The 13,842-nt window shown below is 41.6% G+C and overlaps 1 protein-coding gene across 1 annotated transcript in view; it reads right to left on the minus strand.

Moving 5' to 3' along the window:
• The window catches only part of SALL3 (spalt like transcription factor 3), a 19,846-nt gene extending 7,248 nt beyond the window's left edge, over positions 1-12,598 (minus strand). Inside the window, exon 1 of the mRNA XM_069007972.1 lies at positions 12,325-12,598. Coding sequence (XP_068864073.1) covers positions 12,325-12,403 — 79 coding nt within the window. The 5' untranslated portion in view covers positions 12,404-12,598. The remainder of the gene's footprint in view (positions 1-12,324) is intronic.
• Between the last annotated feature and the right edge of the window lie 1,244 nt (positions 12,599-13,842).

Consider the following 13,842-nt stretch of genomic DNA (forward strand, 5'->3'; position numbering starts at 1 on the left):
CAGTTTTGTCTGATAAAGGTGATAAATCTGTGCCCCAAATACTGTTTCCTAGCCTTGCAGAGCCTCTCAAACTTATTATTTTCCTGTACCTTCCAAAACAGTCAAAAAAATTGAAGATGACACTATATACTCATACATTCATGTATCCAGTGCTTGCCACTAAGTAACAGACATGCATTTTCTATTAGGAAATGATAGCTGAGTGCAAAATGTTCTAATTGCAAAATTCTACTGTATTTACTAGTTAAAAAAAACTCTTCTTGGAATACTGCTGGGTTCCCCCCCCTCTTTTTAATTTTCCTTTTTAAAGGGGGGAATAAAATGCAATTCAAAACAGTCAAGAATTATTTAAGACTTCTGCATGAGGAGCTGAAGCTGTTAAACTGTTTGGGTTAAGATCGATAATATATAGCTGTTGCTAGACAATACTAGACTAATCCTTATGGTAAATGCTTCTGTAAAAACTATCACTCTGTGTTACAAAAATATCACAGAAGATAGCATGATTCACCACAGAAAAAGAGCACACTGGCAGCAGGTATGCTAAAGTATACGCTGAAAAACCCAAAGCCTCCCAAAGTGAGTTAAGTGAAAAAGCAGGCTTCCAAACCACACTTGCGGTGCGCACTTCAGCTCTCGCAAAGTGAAAGCATGCAGAGTACAGACCAGCGAAGCATCCAACACCCAACATGCTTCTCTCTCTCCAGAGTCTTTCTGAAGTAAGGCCTCTCAAACAAATTCTTATTTACCTTACAGATTTGCATTTTAAAAGTTGGGGAGACAGATTCTCCGGTCCTTGCTCAGAGTCTACAGAGTGCCCTGGTTTGTAGCACCAACCACGCAGAGAGACCATGTCTCACCAACGGCTTTCACCAGGTACATTTTCCAGTGCTTATTTCCAAACACTGCCTGGCTGGGTAACAGTTGTGTGTTGTTGTTGTTATTATTACTATTATTATTATTATTATTACTACTACAGCTACTACTTCTAATACTGCTACTAAGTGATTACAAAGGAGGATTGATTCTTAAAGAAGCTGCAAACTGTGCAGCTCCCCTTCCAGCTCTTTATCTATATATCGCTATTCTTTTGTTTAAGGAGAGCTTTCTCTAAACAAACCTCGCACAAAAGGTTTCAGTAATTAGTGATGGATTCAGGCAATATAGCCATTCAAATATTGCTGTCCTCTGATCTGGAATGAGCTGATCAAACACCAGCAAGCTAATTATTTCAGACACTGTACAGTAATCACTAAGCCCAAATGCGAACATTTACAATCAAAACAGGTATTATTTTGTGCATTGGAAGACAGTCTCATGATCTCCATATATTGAAGCTAGTATGTATAATGCGTAAGCTTTCCAAAGCAACCTTAACTACTGGTGCCCACTGCCACAAGGTATCGGTGTGGACCTGTTCAGCATTTCAAAATAATAAGTAGGCTAGTGTACTTACTCTCAAACTCAAAGAAACAGCAGTTTGCATTTGAAATATAATTTGTGAAAAAGTACATGAGGAATGCAGCAGTATAGGTATTTCTTGGATAATCAGTGCTAAGCTCTGCTCTCAATGAAATAAATGGCTAGTTTTGTGCTGTCTCAGGGGGACCAGGCTCCTGCCTATACTAAGTGGGAATGTACAGCTCTGTTTTGCATTTCTCCTTACCTCATCTCCCATACCTTAAAAATAGCGAAAATACTTTTCAAATGACTGATCCAAGTTCATTCACCTCATCATCTATCTGCCTTGAAATAGTCAAGGACTCTTTTAGAAAAATATTTCCAATAATGCCAGAGAGTCGCTAGGGGTTTTTCTCCCCCCAGTTCAACCTCAAACCAGACATACAACGAATCTCACCACAGTACTTTCTATTTAGGATAAATTATTCTGGCTTTTTTTTTTTTTTTTTTTTTTTTTTTTTTTTTTTTTTTTTAATCAAACAAGTCTCTCTCAAAGCTTCACTTCCTTGGACAGGCAAGTGAGCAGGTGACACAAATGGCACGAAAGTAAATGCTGCTTTGTAACAGGGGATGGTACTTTCCTGCACAGCATGCTGAGGCTACTAAGACGCTTCACAAAATGACAGCCGGTGGTCTCAATCCAACAAGTCCTACTCAAATGAGTAGCCTTTACTCACATCTGAAAGAGTGCTGAATTTAATAGGATTGAAGGAGTACAAACTAGCCATGAAAACAAGCACTTCCAAGGGTGAAACACGAAAGACTGAAAATAACAACAGATAAATATTTTGTAATATATCCTTGTACTGGACAAATGGACATTGCCTCCGTATTTCACAAGTGCAGTTTCTAACATCTGTTTCAGCAGTACTTACTGATATGAAAGCACGAAGGCACTGTATTTATTGTTGTTTTTGAAGTGTAAGTCCTCACTGAATTCAACAGGGAGTAAAGCTTAGAAGCATTCTACATGAAAGGCTTTTTTGCTTCTTTGTTAAAACTCAGTCACTTTATGAATAACAGAAATCTATACCAAAATTTAATAATTACTTCAGAATATTAAAAATGCTAAATGCTAAAATATCAAGCTACAAATTAATTTTGTTTTTTAAATCACAGAATATATCTATTTCAGGAAAATATAGAATTTTTCCATATTTATTTATGCTTTATAGCTTGTTTTCATTTTCTGATATATTACAAAGTAGTTGAACCCATTACGTAGTGAAAAATTTAATCTTTTTTCTTTAAATTTTCCTGAAGAGAAACAATAATTTTTGTTATTACAGTGAGGATGTGATACAGTAAAAATTTTCAAGGACTTTGGCAGAATTAAGCAACCACTTGCTTAATCTTACGGACATGGGTTGAATTTTGCAGTTCTTAGTTACACAATAGGTGTTGAATGGGAGTTTTGTCAAGCAGTCAGGATCTCAGCCACTAATAACCTCTCAGTTATTTTCTTTTTCTCATTAGCAGTCTAACAGCTAACGGACTAATCTGAAGCTGCTACGGGATGCAAGATGAATTACAGCACATCAAGCTTCCCCTATGAAAACAGGTGAAAAATGTCCAGCAGCATCTCTCAGATGGTACCTGGGGTGAGCTTCTGAGCAGGGACCAGCCCACGGAGCCACAGTGGCTCCAGCAGTGCTGGCACTTCGCACCACCGAGGTCTGGCCCTAAAATTAGCCCATAGAAATCCAAACGAAGGCATTTTGAGAAAGGCACTTTGGGGTGGTGATACCTGAAGCCAGTTCAGGTGCTCTGGTGACTCAGCTAGCGGGGTGCAAGGGGTTGATGCCAGGAGACTTTGCTCTGTGTCCCTAACCAAGTGCACCCACCAAACAAACACTTTTCAGGCAGGAGCAAGGAGGATGGCATTGGCCTACTTTCTCACTGCCCAAGGAGAAGGGAGACAGGTCAAAGGGTGCCATGGGTCCTTTAGTCACCATTTGGAAATGTGCAGAGTCAAGAAAAAATTGTCACTTCTGACTACACATGCAGAGGATTTGCAAACCTGACTTTACCTGTTCTGAATTTTTATTGCTGGCATAGATCTTTCTCCTCCGTTCGAGAGGAGAGCTTCTTGCATGATGAGAAGGGAAAATACAACAAATGGATGCTTCAAAAATGTTGCTATCTACTCTTGTGAAACAGACTGAAATTAAGCATCACATGATAGTCAGGTTAATTCTTAAAATGTATACTGCTTATTAAATGCCCCCTTTCTTAGGATTAACTGCATCCAGTCTGGAAAAAGCCCCAACCAAATACCGTGTTTCATTTTTGCTCCAGAATCTTTTCATTTTGCCCCATCTTAAATCGGTTCTAGTTCCACACAAGTAAATTACCTGAAAAGGACCTTTTCAATTATATTAAATAAGGACAGTTGCAATAAAATTATCTCTGATTATTCAGTATTTTGTTTTTCTGTTACTCTGTGTCATGGAATCCTCAAATTATGTGTGATTCATAGGACACTTGGGTAAAATCAAGAAAGAGAATCAACGTTTCCTTAGGCTTGCACATATTTTAAATTGCTGATACCTTCCTCAAGCATTCAAACAAAACTGCCTTGTAAAGGAATCCAACAAATGTTGGAGTAAAGTATTTTCTAAAGCTTCTTTTTAGACTATACACAATAATACAAATGAAAGCATGAAAGAGTGTTGTACAAATTACTGTTATTTCTACATCCGGAGCTCTATAATTGAGAATTAATTAATATTTTCTAAATGTTAGTAATTTCTTTCAGAAAGATAAAACCACTGAGAAGCAGTGTAGAAACTGTGAAGAATTTTCAGAAAAAAAATGCATATGTTAGCATCAGCTAATGGTAAAATGTCTGCTAACTATGAAGACAGATGTGTAAAATGCTCTCACATGCAAGTCCAATAATCATTTCAAAGTGCAGCTCACAGCATTTCGTATATTTAAACAAGCATTATTATAAACAAAACTCTGAGCCTAGTGCAGTGATATAGGACAATTATTTATCATCAGAATACTTATTTTTCCCCAAGCACAGATTAAATAAGGTTGGAACATACACTAAAAAACCCACAAATTTGTTTTAAAATTATATTAACTTGGAAACAGTAGCCTCGTAGCAACATATTGATCCTGGAGAAGAACAGTACTACTTTTTCCTTAGTTCTATCATCTCTTACAATTGACAGAGCTGTTAAAGAAAGTTTTCTTAAATTGTTAGAACACGTTTATTTTCTTGCAAATTAATTCTTTTTAACTCTTTATGATAGCTTTGAATCCCATAAAGAAAGATGAATTATCACATACTGAGCCCAAGCTGTGAAACAGGAGGAGACAAATAGAGACCCCTACTGTGTTTAACAATGTAGAAGAAATTCCAGACTCAAAAGAAAAATTTTCTGTCCTTTTTCTCAGCCCACAAAAGCTGTTAGTATGGCTTTGAACAGTGGAGGGCACTCTTGCTATGCAAAACCCGGCGCTGACCCGGCACACTCGGTTTGATCTATTCAGTAGCCTGAATCTCAGAATTTGTTAAGTAACAGCCACCTGTGGCACAGGCACTAACTGTACTCTGGTTAAAACATTTGCAGTTTCTAATCTGTGCAGTGAAGCACTTCACTATATCAAACACTGGCACCTTTCTCTGTGGACGCAGATGTGGAACAGATGCAAGCTTCACAAATTCTTTGTAATATCTGTGCAAGAGATCATATTAAATAAGACCTGTGCTATATTTTTCAGAGCCATATAAACAGCTATTCGGTTGGCTGTTATGGCATGTGTACATTAATTTCAGGTTGTGTAGAATTCGTGTACAAATAATGCGGGAGTCTGTAGGAATTAAGTTTATTTGGAATGCATTGAGTTTTAATGGGAATCCTAAAAAAAAAATAAAATCGAGGTCAGTGCTTCTAACACAGATGATATGAAAAAAAATTGAAAAACCAAACCAAATAAACTAGAAGAAAGGAGAACCATAGAGATTCTGCATTGTTTTCCTTGAAAAGGGTATCATTAAATACATCTTAAACTACACAATTCTTAACACCCTGCATGAATTAATGAAGCCAATCACTGTCTGAACAAGCACAGAAAAGCAGACAAATTTGGTTTTGGAGGCTTGCAAGACGATGAGCCGATATGAGGACCCAATCCTGCACCTCCTAAGCATCTTAAAAGTGAACTTACGAGTTCTGGGCTCAATGACACTGCTCCTTTGAGTAAAATTTCTCACAACCGGGAGCGCTTGAAAGAGCAAACCTGGAGCGATTCAATGCCAGCTGTGCAGCTCAGTCATTTTGGTCTTTCACCATTCCATATACTGCAGAATTGTCCAGGATAGCAAAGTCATAGCGATCTAGACAAATCCTTTAGCTTTCATCATTTCCAGCTTTGAGGACATTAGTGCATCAACAAATTCGTAAATAAAAACTATCAAATGGCACCAGGAGAAGGGGTCTCCTGAAATGCTGAATGACGAGTCAGTTTTGGTTATCTGGAACAAAAATACGGCAGCACCTGCAGGGTTAATTAAGCAGTTCAAGATGCTGGGCTTCACAAAAGGAAACCTTTTTCCTTCTTTAGGGACTGTAAACACTTGTGCTGAACTAGATGGGCATTTGATAAGCTGTACAGCATGTAGCAAACTCCGAGGGATCTCTAGTTAACACTCAAATTCAGTGTTAACACTTAACAGAACAGTGGTAAGCCGTGCTGCCAAGGTCAACTGCACAGATGTACTAATTGTATTATGAGCTTGACATCTAGTGGCCACCCCTGGCAGGGCAAAGCAGGCAAAGGTTAAATCAGCAAGCCTTGTCAAAGCACTTCTAACTACCCACCCTCAGGGAGAGGAGGCCTGGGGAAGCTTTCTGGCACTCCGCGGTCCCACCTTCTGGCCGGCATTCCCCGGCGGAGCTCCCGTGGCGCGTCACAGCGCGACCCATCCGCGCAGCGCCCACCTGCGCCCCCGCGCCCACCCCGGCCCCGCGGCTGCTGCAGGGGGTCAGCAGCCTGCCCGAGCACTCCGGTGTGCCTCCCTCTCTGGCTCCGAAGTTTGGAAGTGTTTTCCGTGTTTCTTTTGCAACCAGTGATAGGTTTCAGATTTTTGAGGGGGAGTGGTGAAACTGGGGGTGCGGGGGGGGGGGGGGGGGAGGGGGAAACACACCACACTCGCTGGTATTAGAAAGTGGCAATAAGAATTTCAGAAGGGCTTTTTGTAAAGATTTAGCTTACACTATAATAATAAATATTGTTCAAGTATGCTCACTTTTTGCACCCTAACTATAGCAAGGAAATAGTAAAGCCCCCTCTCTCTAATTCTCTTTTCACTTTTCAACTTAAAAGAAACATATTTTTTAAACGTGTTGCATTATGGTTTTCTATCACCCTTACAATTGTCTTTCTGGCTTTCATGGTTTTGAAGGGTATTTCCTTGATAAGAAGAAATGTTTCCAAGGTCTAACAACACTATAACTGAACCAGCTCCTAAAAGTACATTTTGGCCTAAATTCCGTTTTTTGTATTAATGGAGAACCTTCACTACATTTAGTGGGAAATTTTAAGAGCGCAAAGGAAACAGGATTTACATTGATATATAAAATTCAATATGAATGTACTGCTAGAACTAGATTTACTAGTGCTTCCTCTGGAAAAATATATAGACAATAACTCTCATTTTACAAATACAATATAATGAAAGAAATTATTTTTATATGCTTTATTGCAGAAACTGTGTCAGTACTTAACTATTTTGATGTCATGCCAGACCAGGTTTATTATCAGCAAAAGTGATTGACTCATGTCCTGACTGCTGGATAGTTAATAGATATGCTTGTCTATGTTTGGCAGACAACAAATCAAATGAAGGAGAGATATCAGGAAAATCTTCCCAGGACTCAGACTATTTTTCAGATGGCAGACTATTTTTCAGATGGCAATAATATTATCTTTATTAATTAGTTTATTTTTTACTCTTTTTCTAATGCCACATGTTTTTTGAATTGTAACTTTTCCTCTATCTTAGGCAAGGAAAAGTAATTTTCAACAGCTAAATGTATGCATATAAATAGTGTAATTACACAGAATTTAAACAAACACCTTTCAAATTTTCCTCTCTCTCAGTCTGAAAAAAGTGCCTTAAAGTCTACCTCAGGAGATGGTAAGACTTCAGGACCAGCATCACCAGACAAAATCTGACCCAGTTTTGTCTACTTCCATTGTTATACACACGTCAGCAAATCGGCCGATTGCTGTGGTTTCCTTATTATTCCAAATATTTTTCTATGGCTAACACAGTTCAGTGCAGAGTATTTTTAAAATTATACAAACACAGATGCTACGTAGTTTGAATGTGAAGTCTCTACTGTAATGGCAAAAGTATTTATATAAAAAGTTTCAATTAACATTTCCAGTCAAAGGGACAATTTATAGCTATACTTATTTGTTCTTTATCTTTCAAAACAAAAAGCCTTCTCTTACACTTGCCTCAGAACAAACATTCACAAAAATCACCTAAGTTTTATGTTTACTGACAGCTGTTTGTGACTTCTCAACTTTTAAATGCAACAGTGTCTACGCAACAGAGAATAACCTCAATTTCATAGGAGAAATGTCCCCCTAAAATGTGTTTTAACGCTCCCTATATGCAGATGGAGTGACCACACTCACATGAGGCGGGCTGCTACACACTGAACTGTGTCTTTGCTGTAGCTGAGCTTGTGTGTACATACTCCAGAAGAATACTGAGTGCAGTCACCAAACTGCCCAAAACTGCACAGCCCAATCCCACTTTACCAAGATGAAACAGATCAATTAGTTTAGACTATGTTGTATGTACTGAAGGAAGAGTGGGAGGAAAAAGAGGTCCAGTATTTTAAAAAATGACTGCAAAAGGCACATTAGAAAGCTCTCTTTGCACAGTTCACTACAAGGTATCCCTTCTACCTCAGGCTAAACAATGATACATCTTTGCCAGAAACTTCACATGAAGAAGTCCAAAGCACCATTTATCATCACTCTTACCAGAACCTCACTTGCACACTCTAAGAATAACTTTTCAGGACTATCAAAAAAAAAACCCAAAAAACAAAACACAAACCAAAATGAAAAAAATACCCCAAGCCCCCACAAACAAACAAAAATATTCTTATTATCCCTACCTTTAAAATACAAATGCTATGTCCATGGTTCATTTTAAAATTAGTTAGAGTTGAAGCATGTGCATTGTATCTACAATTCTGATTCATTTGTAATCTGTTGAATTAGGCAAGTGTATTAGAAATGTAATTCCAGCTATTACAATGCATTACATTTACTGAGAAACTGAGATTATTGTATTCTACAGGCAGTCATCTGAGTCCTTCTGTGGCTGCTTTTAAATGATTTCCAGCAGATCTTCTCATTTAGCAACCTCAAATCATGTTTTTTTAAAATACGTATTTTTTGTTCACTCTTCTACACTGCAGTTTTTCAAGAAACAGATCATCATCAGCTGTTTGTTAATATTTATTTTCAAAATTATTTTAAAATATATTTTTTAGCATTTCACTTTTGACAATTTCAAACGATTTGGAGTGCATATGTGTAGTTGATGACATGGTAATTATCTTCAGATTTCCAACAGTTTCTCACCATCATGACAATGTCCTGTCTGAATGCAGTTGTGTTATGCTGTAGCCCAAGCTGACTATAAAATTATTTGTTTAGATTCTAAAATGTTTGTGATAACGTTAGCATGAAAGTTCTGCTGTGACCAGTCAACTTAAAACCCGGCCTAATGTTTGTCTTCCATCCTGCACCCCAAACTGCCAGGCTTCTCTCTGTTGCTGAGAATGTCCCTTCACTGTAAGGATTACATTTATGGGACATTAATTTTTAAATGCTTCATTCTATAAAACCGATTTTGAGGTGATATTAAACATGATTTCCTTAAATAAATAATAAGCTTCGTTTGTTTAGAGTTGCGTTGTTTGGAGACAAACAGCAAAATGAGTGAAAAGGCTACACATATGAAATAATACTGCTTAACCAGTTTGCTTTCTTAAAATGACAAATATTCTTGTGCTGTGCGAACTATTTTTGTCCTGTTGCAAAATATACTCAGGAACTGTAGCAATATCTTGATCACAGCTGTGAACAGAAACGAAGAACACTGACTTGACAAGAAGTGTTCTAATTCATGAGATTTGGAGCTCTCATTATTTCTGGCCTATAAAATTGCTTTCAAGTATGGCAATCGTTAGGCTTCCTAATATAACGTGTAAATGATTTACATTACACTAATGTGCACTAGATAGCCCTCTGCTCCTGTAGCCTGTCTCCACCTTGTTCACATTTCTCAAATGGAAGTGCAAACCCAACTTTAGCTTGTTAATTGTTAACTATCAAGGGTTTCACTCTATTAATTAAAATATGTTTTAATAAAAGGAAACATAGCACATTTTGATAACAGCCTCCTAAGGCTGAAAAGTATTTACATTGTTGCATTTTAGGGCTGCTGTGAAAGCCGATTTTGTGCTATTCAGGGACCACAATAATAACGCTTTAAAATTCCTCACTGGGATGCAATGTAGTCCTTTTGATGGAAAGACTGTCTTTCTCATTCGGCAGAAATAAATCCATTCATTTGATCATGTAGTCATTGAGGGCAATACAAAACAAACCAAGTGTGAGAAATTCTATGTGATGAAGTAAACAAAACAAAACCCCCCCAAAAAGGGGAAAAAAAAAAAACATTTCCATGACAAAAAGATTCTTTGTCCTTAATCTACCCACCATATGCAAGCGTTTCTTTTTAGCATATCTCTTGTTCTAATCTCGGGTGACATGGCTACATAGATAAGATTCACAAAACAAAACAAAAACCTAGTTTAACAATTTTTTTTCAATTTATTAACTCACCAGGAGTGTCATAATGAAGTAGTGGGATTTTATTTTTCTGTATTGAAATGAATTCAGAACATGTAAAAGTTTGCAATGCTAATGATAAATTCTTAGACCTAGAGCCCAACCCAGCAGAGATGGGCTCAACAAATCTTGCTTTCATAATAAAATACTAATTCTCCTCTGCTTGTCTATATTAATTTATTTTACACGACCACAGTTTCCTAAGGAAAAGAAAAATTGATAATGCACTGCTTTGCTCCTCCACTGTGACAGAAGGAAGCATTTCTCTGTGCGCCTCTTATTGTCAACACCCAAGTGGGTTTTCCTGGAACAGTGGCAGGAGCCCCCTTAGCAGCTCTGGTCAGCGTGGGACTTGCTCCCTGCCTCCCCAAATACCCTGGGAAGGAGCAGGAGGCTTAACAATTTGCCAGTCTGACAGATGTTTTAACCTGATGAAGTGGATTCGTGCTGCCTTAAGCTTCAGGGCTGCAAAGTTCAGATACAATAGTCAAAATCCTCCCCAGGCTTCAACTTTGCTGCCTTTCTCTCCTCACAGATGCAACTTAAGAGTAATTATAGTTTTAAAGCAGGAGAAGGATTTTTTTGTTTTCCTTTTCGAAGGGAGAAAGCGGAGATAATACAGTGGAGCAAGGGGCCTACACAGAAAGCCGAAAACATTGGGGATCCCGCTTGGTTATGTGAGAAACTAAGAAAGCAGTGGCCTCTATGCAAAGAGGAAAAGAAAAACTTTCAAGTGGAAGCTCTCAACTTCGTCCAAGAGAAGAGAGAATGGGCCGTGGTGTGCCTTTGCACACTGCAGTGCCAGGGACTACTAAGGAAATTAAAACTAATTAAAAAAAAAAAAAAAAAAAGGAAAAAGGAAGACGAAAACCCTGCAGCCCTGTTCCCGAAAAGAAAATTACAACAAAGTGGAAATAAAGCGGGATTACAGTCCAAATCTCTCCGGCTTTGGACACTTGTTCACTAGCAGCCTGGCAGCCCAGATGCATAAAAGCAAGTGTGCGTGTGCCTGCGTGTGGCGAGGAAGCGAGGAATGGCGGATGGGCTAGAAAATAACCCTTCCCCACTGCCTACAGCCGGCGCGACAGGGGCTGGTGGCGGTGGTGGCACTCCGTGTCACCTACCACTGATAATAATTACAGTCGCAGCAGAGCCAGGAGGAGAAGGGGGGAAGGCAGCGCAGGGGGGAAGGCGAAAAGCTGCTGTTCAATCCTCTCGAAAATAATGAAACCAACTCCGCTGGCCCCGCGCACCCGAGTGGCCCTGCCTGCTCCTGCCTGGGTCCCCCCCGGTCCCCCGGGGCAACGCGGGGAGCGGCCGGGGCAGCCCTCGGAGCCTGCGCGGGCGACCCGGGGCGACGAGGGCATCCCCAGGCAGCGGCCGCCGTGGGGCTGCCCCGGGGCCCGGCAGCCCATGGCCCGCGGGACATCCCGCAGCCCCGGGCAGGGCACCCCGGCCCCGGCCGCCCCAACATTCCTGCCAGTGGGGCGAGGGGAACATGGCTTCTGTCCGCTCCGAGCCTCCGCCGGGAGGGAGCAAGAGAGAGAGAAAGGGTGTACCAAATAACACAGAGAGAAGGAGAGCAGCGGAGAGGAGGAGGAGGCGGCAGGCGCTGCTCCGGGGCGCCCGTTCCTGCAGCTGCTCGAGCCCGGGTGAGTGGGGAGGGAGGGCCGAGCCCCGAGCCCCGCCGCCGAGCCCAGCCGCGATCAAAGCGCTGGGGAGGCCGGGAGGTTGCTGCTGGGAGGGCTGGTTAGACAGGGGGTGGGCTGCAGAAACTTGGCTAAACTGAGAACTTCTCAGTTCCGCTGCCTCTTCCCCCGGCTGCTCTAATTCCCATTCTCCCGCTGCAGAGTAATTGCGCTCCCGTGTTCACCATCACCATAAATTCACCTATCTCCATCCGAAACACACTCACGAAAAGAGAGAGAGAGAGAAGGAGAAAGAGGCGCCGGGAGCCCTTACCGTGCTCAGAAACTACCTCTGCTTGCAGCTCTTCGTCCGATTTGAGATGCTGGGGTTTCGCTTGCTTTCGACGAGACATGCTGCTAACTGAGCCGTCTTGACTCTGCTTTTTGCAGAGGCATCAGCGACGTGGAGGTGGAAAGGAGGGGGGAAGGAATTGGGAACGAAGGAAGGGGGCTCGGGGGCTGGAAATAACTGTTCACAAATAAAAGTCGAGTTGCAAAACAAACCAAACAAACAACAGAAAAGGCAACCAACACCCCGGAGGGGAAAAAAAAAAAAAAAAAAAAAAAAAAAAAAAAAAAAAAAAAGGCAAGTCTAACCAGCCAGCCAAACTGGGAGTGAGTGAGTGAGTGCGCGGGTGAGCGGGTGAGCGAGCGGGGGATGAGCCGGGCGGGGTGTGCGCGGGGCGGCGGGGTGTGCGCGGGGCGGCGGGCTGGGGCGGCTGCGCGCAGCGCGCATGGGGCTCAGTAATTATGATTGTGAATAATGCATGGCGATTAATGGTGCTGGGGGCGAGCGCGGATTGGCGCGGCTCCAGCGGACTCAGGCTGCATATGTAAATGAAGGACGGGGCTCCGCAATTAGCCGCTTCGCTCCGCCAAATGATGCGTCTCCCCGGCACCGGCAGCGCCGCCTGCGAGAGGCACCGACCGCGTCGGTGGCGGCGGCAGCGGCAGCAGCGGCGGCAGCAGCGAAACACACACGCACCACGCAGGAGGGAATCTGTTTTGCACACACTTTACACAACATATGTGCAAGGTTCACTTGTTGGAAAAGGTCACGATCTTCGCTTTTCTGTCTGTCGTGCTTTCTTCCCCCCCCGTCTCTCAGTTTCTTTTGCTCTGCTTTCTGCTCTTTTTGCTTTATTTTTTTTTTCTTTTCCCTTTTCTTTCTTCACATCACTCTGCGTCTTCTGCTCTCTCGGTCTCTCTTTCCCCAGAAGTTGAGCTGCAAAGCATCTGATTTATGTGTGTGTGTAATTTCTTCCCAGGAGGAAAAGAAACTTTTGTGTATGCTTTTTCTTTTTTCCGTTTCTTTTCGGTGTGATTTCTCTTTCGGCGTTGTACTGCTCTTTCCCCTTGATCTTCACATGCTTCTCTTTAGCTCTTCCTCCATCCTGTCTCCTTTCCCGTCGCTCTTTCTGTCTCCCCTTCCCGGCTGACTTTTGTTCTCTCCGCTCTCGAAAGCGTACGCACGCACACGCAGAAGACCTTGGGCAGTTTTGTCTTTCACCTCTCCTTCCTTCTTCTTTGTCTTGCAGCTTCTTTCTCCAAGCAGAGACTCCCCGTTGGTGGTGGTGGTCACTTCCTGTTGTCCATTGGTAGGAAGTTTTTTTTCTTTCTCCCTCTCCCTCTCAGGTTGTAATGACTTTTTGTGACACTCCTCACCCTTCTGCCCACCCACCCCCCTGGCTCAGCCGTGTGTCCTGTTAGCTAATGACAGCGGGCTCGCGTGTGCGCCGATGAGCAAGTCCTTGGTCTCCAGCAAATAGTATGGATCGTCTCCCAGTTTTGG

This window comes from Aphelocoma coerulescens, chromosome 2 (assembly GCF_041296385.1).
Source record: "Aphelocoma coerulescens isolate FSJ_1873_10779 chromosome 2, UR_Acoe_1.0, whole genome shotgun sequence".
In the NCBI taxonomy this organism is placed as follows: Eukaryota; Metazoa; Chordata; class Aves; order Passeriformes; family Corvidae; genus Aphelocoma; species Aphelocoma coerulescens.